Source organism: Olea europaea, chromosome 2 (assembly GCF_002742605.1).
Source record: "Olea europaea var. sylvestris chromosome 2, O_europaea_v1, whole genome shotgun sequence".
In the NCBI taxonomy this organism is placed as follows: domain Eukaryota; kingdom Viridiplantae; phylum Streptophyta; class Magnoliopsida; order Lamiales; family Oleaceae; genus Olea; species Olea europaea.
In genome coordinates, this window is record NC_036238.1 from 25,493,796 (window position 1) to 25,508,397 (window position 14,602).

The window sequence follows — 14,602 nt, forward strand, 5'->3', positions numbered from 1 at the left end:
AAGGTTTCTGATTCAAGTTGTAGCTCAGAGTCTAGCAGCCAGAAGTTGGGATATGATGCTGTCGTTCTTGCAATTGGACATTCTGCACGTGACACATATCAAATGCTTCTTTCTCATAACGTCGACGTGGTTCAAAAAGATTTTGCTGTGAGTTTTATTTATCAATGAACCATGGAAAAAGTATTTCTGTCCTTTTTTGCAGTCACTTTTTTTTTATATGCGATAATCATGTGTTAGATATATAACTCATTAAAATGCCAGTATAACTTATATAAAATAAAATAGAAATGTCTTCAATCCACCATCCAAACCAAGTCACAATCACCTGAGTTCGGTGTTGGGTTAGCAAGTGTAGCAATATTGGCCTTTCAGTACCTGTGGTGGGACGTTTTCTCTGAGTGCAAAGGTAGTCAACACAGAGTGTCATTCTTTACAAGTTTTAAAGTAGTCAAAATGTTCTCCTTTGTGTCTCAATGTAGATTTAATAAGAGTCATCAAACACCAACACTTCTGAATAAATATATACTGTTGAATATTGAAGAACGACGAATCTATTGTATTCGTATGATTTATTTATGCATCATTTCTGGATTTTATGTGTACACATTAAACAAAACATTCCTACTAGTATGAACACAAGTCTTAGATTTGCTAGACGGAAACATTTTTTGAGAAATTTGAATTGTTAATTTTCAATTCCATTGAGAGGCATTCCTTTTCGTTTAGTCTATATATGACACTGATGAATTTCATTACGTGGAGAGCTCTCTAGCCCATATACCTTGCTAGATCTCTTGGTGATAATTGTATCACTTGGGTGTTTCTAATTAAGTGGTGAGTATTTTCTTTCTTTCTATTAATTTGTTTCCATCGATAATTTCTTTGCTAGTGTACCCTTATTATTGAACCATATATACTCCAAATCTATCCCTAGCGATATAAAATATTAAAATATATAGGTTACTAATCCCTTATTTGTCATCCATTTTCTCAAAATCCATTTTTTCACACACTTTTTCAACAACATATTCATACAATAAAATATTTTATGCATAAACCAAAAAATTTTCCTATTTTTTAACTGCACAATCTCCAAAAAATCAATATTCCAAGACTCATTTTCCCCATAAAGCTATTTTTATATTTGTCAAACATGGGCTATGTTTAAGACATTATTATCAAAATAAAAAAGCGTTAAATTAGTTTTATGCCAAAGATTAAGAATTTAGGAAAATTTATTAGAACAATGACAACAAAAAATTATTACTTGAATAATAAAAAAATTCAAAAAAAAAAAATAATAATTATTATTAGTTAAATAATAAAAAATTAAAAACGTCAAGTTGAATTAATTTAATATGTTTAAAACATTTTAATTATATCGTTATATTTTAAAAGATAATTTGAATTACATTTCATAGGATTAGTTGATTAAATAACTTACAAATAAATAATAAAAAAATATTTTTTAAATTTAATTAAAAATAAAATAAAATTATCAGTTTAAAAATTGTGAAATTGGTTTCTAGAAAAGTACATATTTTAAAAAAGTACTTTCGACAATTCTCAATGTACATTAAAATTGTGGAGATGGAGGAAAATGTTCTGTGCCTGCCTGTCATTATTCTCTCTTCTTCTGAGAAATATTATATTAGTTTCTTTTAGCATTATAAATTTATTTGGCATTCGATCAGAAAGACAATTGGATTTTGAGATCAATTTTCATAAAATGGTTGTGTTAGATATGTCGACTGTCTTGCTGATTTTCTAATAACTTGTCAATTACAGGTTGGTCTAAGGGTAGAGCATCCTCAAGAATTAATAAACAGCATACAGGTTTGCCTATTCAACAAGTTGTATCCTAATTGAGTGTGCTGAACTGATTGATTTGTTATTTTCATTATTAACCTTGGTGAGTCATTTTCATTCATTGTTGAACTTTTATGCTAGATTATTGAGAGGAAAACAAGAATGTACATCTATATTTAAACAGAACAAAACATCCCTTATTCAACGACCTATAATATGAGGCATAATATTGCAACGGGGAAGAACTTTATCTAGAGGGATATAGTTTCTCATTTAAAACTCAGAGTCCAAGATAAAGACAATAATTTCAACATTCAGATCTTTAGAAAATGATGGTATATTTTTCTTCTGCTCATGATCGCTTACTGCAAATAAGGTGATCGATGATAGCCGCCCCTTCAGTCGATTTTCTGAATGGAATAATCCAAACAGGAAAAGTAGCACCTTGGAGACTGAAATCCCAGAATGCAAACCACATTTTTATCACTCCCTTTACACTCCCCACCCAGCCAAGAAAAAGGTTCTACTCTACAGCTGATGGATTTATTATGGGTTTTACTTTCAGTTCTTTCACTTGAAGGCTATGGAACATTTATAATTGTATCTCGTCTATGTCGTATAAAATGGCGTGCTGAAGTCAAATATCTCTTGCTATGATCCTATGCAGCTTTTGGACCACCCTTTCACTCATGATATTAGTTATCCACCACCTTAGAGAGATCGAGTCTTTAGATAGAGGAGAAGTTCTGGTCGAGGATTATAATGGTTTTTCTAGATCTCCTGCATCTCAACAGAACTCCAGAGCAGCTGTGCTCATATTGCTTTGCTGTATTGTTAACTTTTAGTTTTTGCTCAAGTGCTTGGAAGTTAGAACTCCCTATTCTCATTTTCGTTGTTAAGTGCATTTGCTCCAAGTATCAACCTAGTTTCCAAGAAGTCTTGTCATTTCAATAGTATTTTATACCTTTTTTCAAAAAGAAAAAATAAAAAAATAGTTCACTAATGGAAAAGAGAGATACAATGGCGGGGGACAAGACATTCTCAATTAAAGGAGAAAGAGTAGATAATGCAAGGGTGAAATTTAAACATGAAGTTGCCTCCTTTTTGAACCTGAATGCATGATTACGGCAACATCTATTGATTTACCCTGCCAAGAGGATGACAAGACTCTGCTCTCGTAGGGACAATTTGACATTGGGAACAGTTCTGAATTTTCAAATGTTTTTCCATATCGAAATTGACTGGGTGATAACTTCATTGTGCAACTCACAAGACTTTACTTTCCATACTACAATCGAAACCTCAAAATTATTGAGGAAGAATTCTTTAAAAAAAGAAAAAAGAAAAGAAAAGAAAAATTTCACGTACTCTAGAGCTTTTAATAATTGAAACATGTAACCAAAACATTATGGCATGTATTGTTGGCTGCAGTATTCTGTATTGGCCAATGAGGTTCAGAGTGGACGCGGAAAAATACCGGTGGCTGATTACAAGGTTGCTGAGTACGTTGATGGGAAAGATGTGGTTACACCTTTGAATTCAGAGTCAATTGGTCGAAGTTGTTACTCGTTCTGCATGTGTCCTGGTGGACAGGTGCACCTTCTCTTGTTTTGCACATAATACATCATGAGGGATTATATGCTCTGTTCTAGCTGATCAGTCAAATTTTGGCCTTTTCAGTCCATAAAATATTGGTTTTTCTTATCGATGCATTAGAAGTGCGTGACTTATCAATGTCAGGCTATTTTATGATTCTTTCAAAACTCTTGTTATGCATATTTCTTAAAGCTAAATATCAAGAGAACCAGTCATATTCATGAACTCTTGTGCATGGAAGGCATCTTGCGATTTTGCTGATGCTTGATTGACTGCCAAAATGAATTAAGATTATAAATTTTTTGCAGGTGGTTCTTACCAGTACAAACCCATCAGAGCTCTGTATCAATGGCATGTCATTTTCCCGGCGTTCATCAAGATGGGCAAATGCTGCACTTGTTGTTACTGTCTCGTCAAAGGATTTTGAGGCTTTAAATTTCCATGGGCCTCTTGCAGGGCTAGAATTTCAGGTATTCTGGTCTCTGCTTTTGTTTGTTTCTTCTAATTTTGATCAATTCAACTCATTTTTATCCCTCAATTGTAAGAAGATGATGAATGACATTTACTGCTTATTTTGTGGACAATTCTCAATTTGAATAAATGTCAGAAGGCAATACTAGAGTTTTGCGGCTAAGGTAGTGTTATGCTAAAGGTTTAGCTTCGGCATTATGGTAGTTTTCTTTCTTCCAAATGTGATATCCCTTCATTTTGCAATCGACCTCAATTTTAATGTGAACATTCTATTTTAGAGAGCATTTGAACAAAGAGCAGCAACAATGGGAGGTGGCAATTTTGTTGTACCTGTGCAAACAGTAACTGATTTTCTTGACAGCAAAATGTCAGGTGAAACCTCTATTTTAGTTTTGCCCGTTTTCCATTTTCTTACAGCAATTTTGAATAAATCTTTATACGTGTTCCTTTTCCTTTACAGAAACAACAATGCCCTCATCGAGCTACCGCTTGGGTGTCAAGGCAGCAAATCTCCACGATTTATTTCCTGCTCATATTACGGAGGCACTGCAACATTCAGTTCTAATGTTCAACAAAGAGGTTGGTTCTCCTTACTTTTCCATTTTGTCCATCCATGTAAGAAAATGCACGAGTAAAGAATTATATCTTGTTCTAAACTTGGAACTTACAGTTACCCGGATTTGTCTCCAAGAATGGCCTCCTTCATGGAGTAGAGGTACTTCTCGGATTCCCTTATTAAGTTTACCAACAAATTCTAAGCCGAATATGGCTAGTCTGATCCTGTAAAAATTTGTGTGTTCATTTCGTGAATGAAAACATTACTACAGACGAGAACGAGCTCTCCTGTTCAGATCACTCGAAGGAGTGATACTTGGGAGAGCACGTCCTTAAAGGGGCTCTACCCTGTCGGAGAAGGAGCAGGATATGCTGGTGGAATCACAAGCGCAGCTGTTGATGGCATGTATGCCGGTTTTGCCTTGGCACAAAATCTAGGTCTGTACAATGGCAGCATGGGTTCGATTTTAGGCCAGGCAGAAACTGCTGGATTCTTCAAATATTGAAGCCATCCACATGTATGTGTATCCTTTTTCAACTGATTCTATGTAATCTGTCACCAACATTGGAAAATTTGTATTAAGGTCAGGTGTTTCTACTTGGGCTGGTCTACTGACATGCAAAATGGTGGACGTGTAACTTGAAAAGTAATGGAAAAATATAAATTTGAAAAATACTCTAATTCAAAAAATCATGTTCTTTGTTACTTTTTCATCAAGAAAGTTGCATACTGATGAGACTGTGTTCGTATGATAAACATGATGTTCCCGTTCATAGTAAACAATGATGTGCTTGGTTAATATTTATAAACAGTTTACAAATATTTAAGCGACTTTTTATTTTCAAATTTTGAGATATTTTGATTTAATTTAGAAATGAATATGTATTTCAATTTATATAAATTATATTTTAGAGACTCGTGCAAATATATCATATGCAAATAAAATATTTTTCATATCTGATTAATTATGATGAACTTAAACGAAATTTTTTTTTTTTTTTTTCTAAAATTCATCATTTCGTTTTGAATGTTACACACAAGATTAACTCAACTTTTGTCCCCACTATTGTTAAGCTGAATCACTTTGCCTAAGAATTTCAACTCTTAAAGAAATATAACAGATTATCTATTTAAATTGTCTTCAACAACTGTCTCATATTATATGTCCTAGATTGATGGATTTTAATATTAATTTTTTGTTAAATATTTGTTTATTGGGTTTTTAGAATAGCAATGCCACTCAAATTTCAGATTAAAAATAAAGCCAAAATATTGGGAGGGACAATTGGTCCACAAGTTGAAGAGAGAACTCCAATCAATAAAATATACGCATCGTGCCAATTTTGATCAATTATTTCATTAAGATTTGGTCCCGTTTGGGCTCCATTCTAAAAAATTGCATTTTTCTTATTATCTTTTAATCATATATTTTTTAATAAAATAATATTACATATAAATTCAAAAATTTTCTTATTTTTTAATCACATATTCTCCAAAATACATTTTTAATAGAGCCCAAATAGAGATTTTTTATGTATGCATTGTGAGATTGATCGAAAAATTCAAAACCCAGACATTAAGTATGCCCGACTTTTCTTCTTAGATGAGAGGTTTGTAATTTCAAAAATCAGATATATATAAACTGATTCAGTTAATATTCAAATCCCTGAAATAAAGCTTCCATTACTTACCATATGAAACCGGGCTCCCTAAAATACAAATTTCACTTCCTTACAAAGACAAATTCATCACGAAGAAGCTAAAAATTACAGATTTGTATCATAATATCTCTACTGTCCCAAAATCTGGTATATTGTTGATTATTGAAAAAAATCCGATCACCAAAATGCAGAATATCAGTCACAGTAGGTGGAATTTTTCGTGGGTGTTGATTAAATTTCAGAATTTCTGTATTGATTTGTACGGCAATTGCTTCGATTTGGGGTTGAATGCTATCATAGTCACAATTGGTGGCTAATCAACGTTTATTCCTGTCAAATTCCAGTTTTCTGAATTTATAAAATGGTTTTGAAGCCTCCATCGTCATTATATGTGATTAGAATTTAATCACCCACCGACGTAGGAATGTCATGCGTTGTAATCAAAAGTTCATTTTTTTTTATCTGTAATGAATCTCTTTCTTTAAATACCTCATTAAAGTGATCTATCACTTATTTTTTATGAGTTGTGACTTGTAAACAATGTAATGTGACTTCAAATATGAAATTTGACTTGAATAAAACAATCAGTGACCTCTGTAAAATAATAAAATTATCTTTGATATGTACATGAATTTTTTTTTTTTCACATTCTATGTAATTTGTGACCATAAAATGTGACTTCAACAGCCGTGCCAATAATCCGAGACTTCAAAATTCGTGGCAATATTATTTATCAATAATCAATGACATATTGGCAATATTACGTGCGACTTGAAATGTGACTTATTTTGAAGGAAATGTGTCCTGTGACTTGTAATGTGACTGCCACGCGTTTTATGCAACGTGATTTAACCGCAAGTGTACGGTGTCAAGTTTTGTAATATAGTATTGAAGTAAGAGTGTCGAACCGACAAGGATTGTATTTAATTTTCACTAAGTACTATAATTATGCAATTTCTACTTTATTTAGATGAGTGTATGATTGAATTGATGTTTTATGAATGAACGATTTAAGCTAAACTAACGTGATTGGATGTGACAAATTTGGGAAATACAAATTACAAATGAGAGGGCTTAGGGATCGATTTCACCTAACTTTTAATTATGATTCAACAAATTCAAATTATTCCTATTAATATTCCCATATTTAAAAGTAAGAATTCTAATGTATTTCTAACCCCTTTTCTCGATCACCGATTAGAAATTAACCCTAGATCCCAATTCTAACATTCTGTTCAAAATTGAAAATCAAGAATTTAATAAAGATCCGATTCTTTTATGGAATAAACTTCACAGATTTATACTCTCTCTCGAAACTTATAAATTTTATGTTGTATCACTCTTATGATCACGCATAAATTCCCATTCTCTCAAGCGCCGGAATTGACTAGCATCAAATCATCCAATTGTTGATCAGACAATTGAAAGTATTAAAATCATGATACAATTAAATATATGCGGAAAAATCAAAAAAATAATTATAAAATCATCAAACAATAATCTTGATTCGGCTACATCAATCCCCTAGATAAATTGTTTAATTTATGGTATAATAAAAGAAAATCATAGGAATTATAATAAACAACATAAGGAAAATGATAGAAAAAACTAGTCTTTTGGGTAGATCTTCAATCTTCTTCCTTGATATTGTTCATCCTTCCTTTTGATGTCTTCAATTTTTGCCCCCCTTCAAATTGTGTGGTTGAATTCTTCAATCTTGCCCCCTTTCATCTTTCTTGAAAATAGGGTTTTTGAATGGTATTTATAGTATGTTGGGGCTCTTGGACGAAATAGGATTGAATTGGGCTAAGAAAAAAGTCCAAAAACATAAAAATGCGTTTTCCCGCATATCCGGCGCCTCGGCGCCAAATATGGGCACTGTGGCGCTGCCTATTCTGTTAATTTTCACTCATATGGGCGTTGTGGCGCCCGGTTCGGCCGAAAAGGTAGATGCACATCTTTTAGTATTTTTAGCATAACTTTTGCATCCGATATCCAATTGAGATGATTCAAGATGCATTGGAAAGCTAACTCAAAAAGCTACAACTTTGCTTCAGGCATCATTCATCAACTTGATAGTTTGCTATGTCAAAAATGGGTCTCAACGTAAAATTGAAACTTCGAAGCATAACTTGTCGGTTGGAAATTGATTTGTGATCATATTTTGACTAAATTTGATACCTTTGACATCTTTTTTCATCCAATTGACTCCTAGTACTCTCGGATCTTCATTATGAGGTTCTACACAACTTTTCAATATTTGCACTTTAGTCACTGAACTTTGGATCTCTTACAATTTTGCCATTTTCTCCAATTTTTCCAACTTTTGCTTATTTCTTTCAATTTCATCAAGCTACATCAAAACATCAAAACACACATTAAAAAGCTCTAAAACACTCTCAAGATTAGCGAAATAACAAATTAGGTGGCATAAATATCATGAGTGTAGAGTATTCATCAAATACCCCCAAACTTAATATTTTTGCTTGTCCTCGAGTAAACACAAACTAAAGAGACAAACTCAATTAAAACCTACAAAATCACGTAAGAACAATTTTTTTTTCTAGATATCTTGCTTTTATAGGCCATAATTAAAAACATAGTATTGATGTCACGAATCACTTCAAAGTTATAATGCATAAGCTGAATTCTTACATATTCAATGCAAAACGGGTGTGTGTGTGAAGAGTTAAGTGCAGCTATACAATAATAAGTTGATTCAATTCCCGACCTTAAAAGTCAAATATTTCCTTACCTTGCTCGTGAGATTCATACACCCCCAAATTTGTTTTCTTTTCTCTTTCCAATGATATAATCTAAGGTGGATTTTCAATACAGTTTCTTACACCGCTCAAGTTTGGTTAGATTTTACTAATTGTAGTTCAATATATCAATAAATGAGGATTCTCCTTATTTTTGACTGCTTCAACCTCTAGAAATCAACAAAGTTACTAACCCCTTATCAAAAGCCTAATCCTTTCAAACAAGTGTTTAGGGCTAATCAATGCATCTGATGTCCATTTTTTTGATATAAATTTATTTTTTAATCACCCTTTGTACGGACGTCTCTACATTAAGCTTTCTAAATGACCCCTATAGCGAGTTTTAGGTCGATGACTCCCAAATTAGATGACTTTAGGACATCAGGTTTAAACTCTTACAGGCTTAATCACTTGAATCATAAAGGCTACGAAGAGACGATTCACAATGAGATTATTATGATTGTCCTCATTGGGATCTTTTTTTTTGCAGTAATTAGTGCAATGCCCCTTATTTAAACCTATTCTCGAAAATTAATCTCTAATTTAAGATTTTCATCCTATTAGTCTCAGACAATCCACACAAAAATTAGCATACACGAAATCCACATTTATCTCCAAATTTCCCTACAACAGTGCAATCATCCAAACATTCTATATTTGGTTTAAGGGTATAATAATGTTTTATGGTTGTTTGAGTTTAGCATCTAAGTTCTCTAATCTAGCATATAAACGTGAATCAACCCACTCACGTACAACGCTACAATTAACTCTGCGCAAAAATAATTTTCGTTTCACACAAATAAGCAAAAATCTAACTCACACATATAACTTATCCATAATCCATAAACCAAAGTATACATCATCGCCGGTAAGGCTATCTAACTCACACAAGCATGCAAAACACAAAATGATTTTTTTTAACAGTGCACCCTAATAAGAAAATTAAAAAAAAAATTGCACACAAATCACACAAAATAATAAAAAAATATGTAGGGAATTAGAAAATTTATGATACACCCCCAAATTTAAACTAAATATTGTCCCCAGTGTTAAATTAAAAGAAAATGAGGAAAACTTCCCTGAATTATCTAAATTGCCAATGATGGTCTGGTGCTATGATGCTGGACTTGATTGATATTTCTTCTAGTATCTCCCCCAAAACTTGATATTTATCCAGTTACTCTTCGTCAATTGGTTTGATTGTTCCACGACGTCAAGTTTCTGAAAATTCAAAATGTAAATATTAAATTTATGGAACAAGTGTTACTTAGTTCGAACATCTAATAACCAAATTGACTGCTCAAGGACCTAAGGGAGACAAGGTAGGGCTGATGAATTCCTAAATAAAAAAAATAATTGTAATGAAATAAACTCTCCAATAATTCAAAACAAATAAAATAAAATAAGTGAAAAGGTAAGAACGCTTGGATTGCCTCCAAAGAAGCGCTTCTTTATAGTTAATAGCTTGACTCAACCGCAACGCCTACAGTGGATCCTCAGGTGGCACATTTCTCTTGTTTCTAAACTTTATCTTCGGCTTTGTATTCTCCTTCATTGTAAGATGGTGAACAAATTTAGGTTGTTTTGACCCCGATATGGCCTTCAAGACCTCTTTTGGTTTGACAATGTTTGGAGGTTTCAAAGGCCTATCTACATTTTTTTGTCGGGTGGGTTAGCTTCTTGAGCTAAGATGAAATCCACTGCTTTCTTCATTCTTGAGTCATTGCCATCAGTAGATGCGTGCCTTGTTCAGTAACTAATTTCCATGTATTGCACCAACAGATCATAAAATAATTTCCTTTGTTCTCCATTTCCTGCAATTGCTTCAGCTGATTGGATCATTTTGCAAGTGTCAATTTTTCCTTTTTTTGGGGCTTTCTTTTCTTGATGGATGTTGAAAGTTACTTGCTCTTCATTAACTCGTAGTGTCAACTTTCCTTCTTACACATCAATCAATGCTCTTCCAGTAGCCAGAAAAGGTCGGCCAAGAATCAACGGTACTTTCTCATCAAGGATGTCCAATACCACAAAGTCCACCGGAAAGATAAACTTATCAACCTTCACCAACACATCTTCAATAATGTCTTTGGGATATGTGATCGATTTGTCCGCCAGTTGCAAGGTAAGGGTTGTGGGATTCACTTCTCCAAGACCCAACTTTTTGAACACTGATAAGGGCATCAAGTTTATGCTATCTCCAACGTCACATAGTGCCCTATCAAATGTGATACCACCAATATTGCATGGGATGTTGAAGCTGCTCGGATCTTTCAATTTGTGAGGGAGCTTCTTCTGAAGTATGGCACTACACTCCTCTGCCAGCTTAACATTCTCAAATTTCTCCAACTTTTTCTTCTTTGACATCACTTCCTTTAAGAACTTGGGATAGTTAGGCATTTGGGCCAAAGCTTCTGCAAAGGGAATATTGATGTGGATTTTCTTGAAGACCTCCAGAAACTTTGTGAATTTTTCATCAAACTCAATCTTCGAATACCTCTGCGGAAATGGTAGTGGGGGCTTCAAGATAGGTAGGTTGTTCGGAAATGAAATTGAGTAAGGCTTATAAATCTTCTTTGTTGCCTCTGCCTCAGTTTTTTGCCCCATAGTCTGCTTTTCCCCTGCAAGAATTGGATCCAATGTAGGTACCCCAACCTTGCTAAGCTTGCGTTCTTCAACTTCTTTACCACTCGTTAGGGTGATAGCATTGCAGCGTTCCCGTGGGTTAACCTCTGTGTCACTGGGAAATTGTCCTTTTTGTTGAGACTGTATTGCAGTTGCTATCTGACCAATATGTACCTCCAAATTCTTCACTGTAGCCCCCAAGTTGGTCATATGTGTCTCAATGTTGTCAAGTCTTGCCTCATCTTTGTTGAACCTCGATCTGGTCTCTGAAATGAAGGTTCCTAAAATATCTTCCAATGATGGCTTTCGCTCAAACGCTTGATTATTGAACCCCTGATTGTAGTTGTTTCCTGAGTAGTTTCCCCTTTGATTGAAGTTTCGATCGTTCACATACTGAAGTTGTTCATTCTCCCTTTCAACTTTCTGGTATGCAGTGGATGTAGCCATAATAGATTCTGATTTCTTTTGCGATCCATGTAAAGTCAATTCAGCTATTTGATTAGTGAGAGATGACATTTGAGCTGCAAGGGCGATAATAGGATCAACTTCATAAAGGCTGGCAACTTTCTTTGCACTTGAACGCTCACTCAGCCATTGATAGCTATTAGTAGCTATCTCATCCAATAATGCATAAGCCTCATTAGGAGTTTTGGATAATAATGCACTCCCTGCTGCAGAATCTACCACTATCCGTGTCTGACCATTCAAACCGTTGTAGAAGGTTTGTATCTGCAACCAATCTGGGTAACCATGCTGAGGATATCTTCTGAATAGATCTTTATATCTCTCCCATGCCTCATAGAATGTTTCAAAGTCTGACTGTCGAAATTGCCCAATTTCACTCCGTAATTGCGCTGCCTTCGAAGGTGGAAAGAATTTTGTAAGAAATTTCTGCGCTAACCCCTCCTAAGTTGTGATAGATCCATACGGCAATGATTGGAACCATGCCTTGGCTTTGTCTCTTAGGGAAAAGGAAAATAGACGGAGTCGGATTGCATCTTCAGTAACGCAATTCATTTTCACCGTATCACAGATCTCCAGAAACGACCCTAAATGAGCATTTGGGTCTTCTGTTGGAGCTCCCCCAAACTGATTCTGCTGCACCATGTGTACAAGTCCTAGCTTCAGTTCAACGTTGTTAGCAGCAATAGCTGGGCGTGCAATACCAGAGTAATTTTCATTGACAACTGGTCTGATGTAGTCACTTATAGCCTGTTGTTGACCATTCTGATTGTTCTGATTCACTATTGGTAGATCTTGTTCGACCATTACTTCACGGTTGTGTCTCTAAATGCCCCTTAGAAATCTGAAGGTTTGTTCTGGTTTAGGATCAACTGGTAGTAGTCCAACGCTTCTCGATCTTCACATAAACCTGAAATAGGCGTCGCAAAATAATTTAAAAAGAAAGAAAAAAAAATCTAAATTATACTAGAAATTACTTGGTAATAATATTAGCAAAAATTAAATTCTACAATCCCCGACAACGGCGCCAAAAACTTGCCACACGTTTTATGCAACGTGATTTAACCGCAAGTGTACGGTGTTAAGTTTTGTAATATAGTATTGAAGTAAGAGTGTCGAACCCATAGGGATTGTATTTAATTTTCACTAAGTACTATAATTATGCAATTTCTACTTTATTTAGATGAGTGTATGATTGAATTGATGTTTTATGAATGAACGATTTAAACTAAACTAACGTGATTGGATGTGACAAATTTGGGGAATACAAATTATCAAATGAGAGGGCCTAGGGATTGATTTCACTTAACTTTTAATTATGATTAACAAATTCAAATTATTCAAATTAATTTTTTTATATTTAAAAGTAAGAATCCTAATGTATTTCTAACCCCCTCTCTCGAGCACCGATTAGAAATTAACCCTAGATCCCAATTCTAACATCTCTGTTCAAAATTGAAAATCAAGAATTTAATAAATGTTCGAATCTTTTATGGAGTAAGCTTCACAGATTTATACTTTCTCTCGAAACCTATAAATTCTATGTTGTATCACTCTTATGATCATGCCTAAATTCCCACTCTCTCAAGCGCCAGAATTGACTAGCATCAAGTCATCCAATTATTGATCTGGCAATTGAAAGTATTAAAATCACGATACAATTAAATATATGCGAGAAAATCAAAGAAATAATTATAAAATCATCAAACAATAATCTTGACTCGACTACATCAATCCCCTAGATAAATTGTTTAATTTATGGTATAATAAATGAAAATAATAGGAATTATAATAAACAACAAAAGGAAAATGATAGAAAAAATTAGTATTTTGGGTAGATCTTCAATCTTCTTCCTTGATATTGTTCATCATTCCTTTTGATGTCTTCAATTTTTGCCCCCTTCAAATTGTGTGGTTGAATTTTTCAATTTTGCCCCCTTTCATCCTTCTTGAAAATAGGATTTTTGAATGATATTTATAGTAAGTTGGGGGTCTTAGACGAAATAGGGTTGAATTGGGCTAAGAAAAGAGTCCAAAAACATAAAAATGCGTTTTCCCGCATCCGACGCCTCAGCGCCAAATATGGGTGCTATGGCGCCGCCTGTTCTATTAATTTTTACTCATATGGGCGCTGCAGTGCCCAAAATGGGAGCTACGGCGCCCGGTTTGGCCGAAAAGGCAAATGCGCATCTTTCAGTATTTTAATATAACTTTTGCATCCGATGTCCAATTGAGATAATTCAAGATGAATTGGAAAGATAACTCAAAATGCTACCACTTTGCTTTAGGAATCATTCGTCAACTTGATCGTTCGTTATGTCAAAAATGGGTCTCAATGGAGCATAACTTGTCGCTTGGAAATTAATTTGTGATCATATTTTGACTAAATTTGATCCCTTTGACATATTTTTTCATTGACTCCTAGTACTCTCGAATCTTCATTGCGAGGTTCAACACAACTTTTCAATATTTTCACTTTAGTCCCCAAACTTTGGATCTCTTACAATTTGGTCATTTTCTTTAATTTTGCCAACTTTTGCTTATTTCTTTCAGTTTCATCAACCTACATTACAACATCAAAATACACATTAAAAAGCTCTAAAACACTCTCAAGATTAGCAAAATAACAAATTAGGTGGCATAAATATCATGAGTATAGAGCA

The 14,602-nt window shown here is 34.0% G+C and overlaps 2 protein-coding genes across 2 annotated transcripts in view; one reads left to right on the forward strand and one right to left on the reverse strand.

Moving 5' to 3' along the window:
• Positions 1-5,107, forward strand: part of LOC111368075 (uncharacterized protein Cbei_0202) — a 9,833-nt gene extending 4,726 nt beyond the window's left edge. The window contains exons 7-14 of the mRNA XM_022989268.1: positions 4-147; positions 1,789-1,836; positions 3,241-3,402; positions 3,714-3,875; positions 4,155-4,248; positions 4,337-4,455; positions 4,547-4,591; positions 4,704-5,107. Of these exons, the coding sequence (XP_022845036.1) occupies positions 4-147; positions 1,789-1,836; positions 3,241-3,402; positions 3,714-3,875; positions 4,155-4,248; positions 4,337-4,455; positions 4,547-4,591; positions 4,704-4,937 (1,008 nt within the window). The 3' untranslated portion in view covers positions 4,938-5,107. The remainder of the gene's footprint in view (positions 1-3; positions 148-1,788; positions 1,837-3,240; positions 3,403-3,713; positions 3,876-4,154; positions 4,249-4,336; positions 4,456-4,546; positions 4,592-4,703) is intronic.
• A 5,689-nt stretch (positions 5,108-10,796) lies between these two features.
• LOC111374418 lies at positions 10,797-12,746 on the reverse strand. The gene is made up of 2 exons (XM_022997090.1): positions 12,426-12,746; positions 10,797-12,383 (listed from the first exon to the last, which is right to left on the reverse strand). Exons 1-2 carry the CDS (start codon positions 12,744-12,746, stop codon positions 10,797-10,799), a joined length of 1,908 nt encoding a protein of 635 aa, XP_022852858.1.
• Between the last annotated feature and the right edge of the window lie 1,856 nt (positions 12,747-14,602).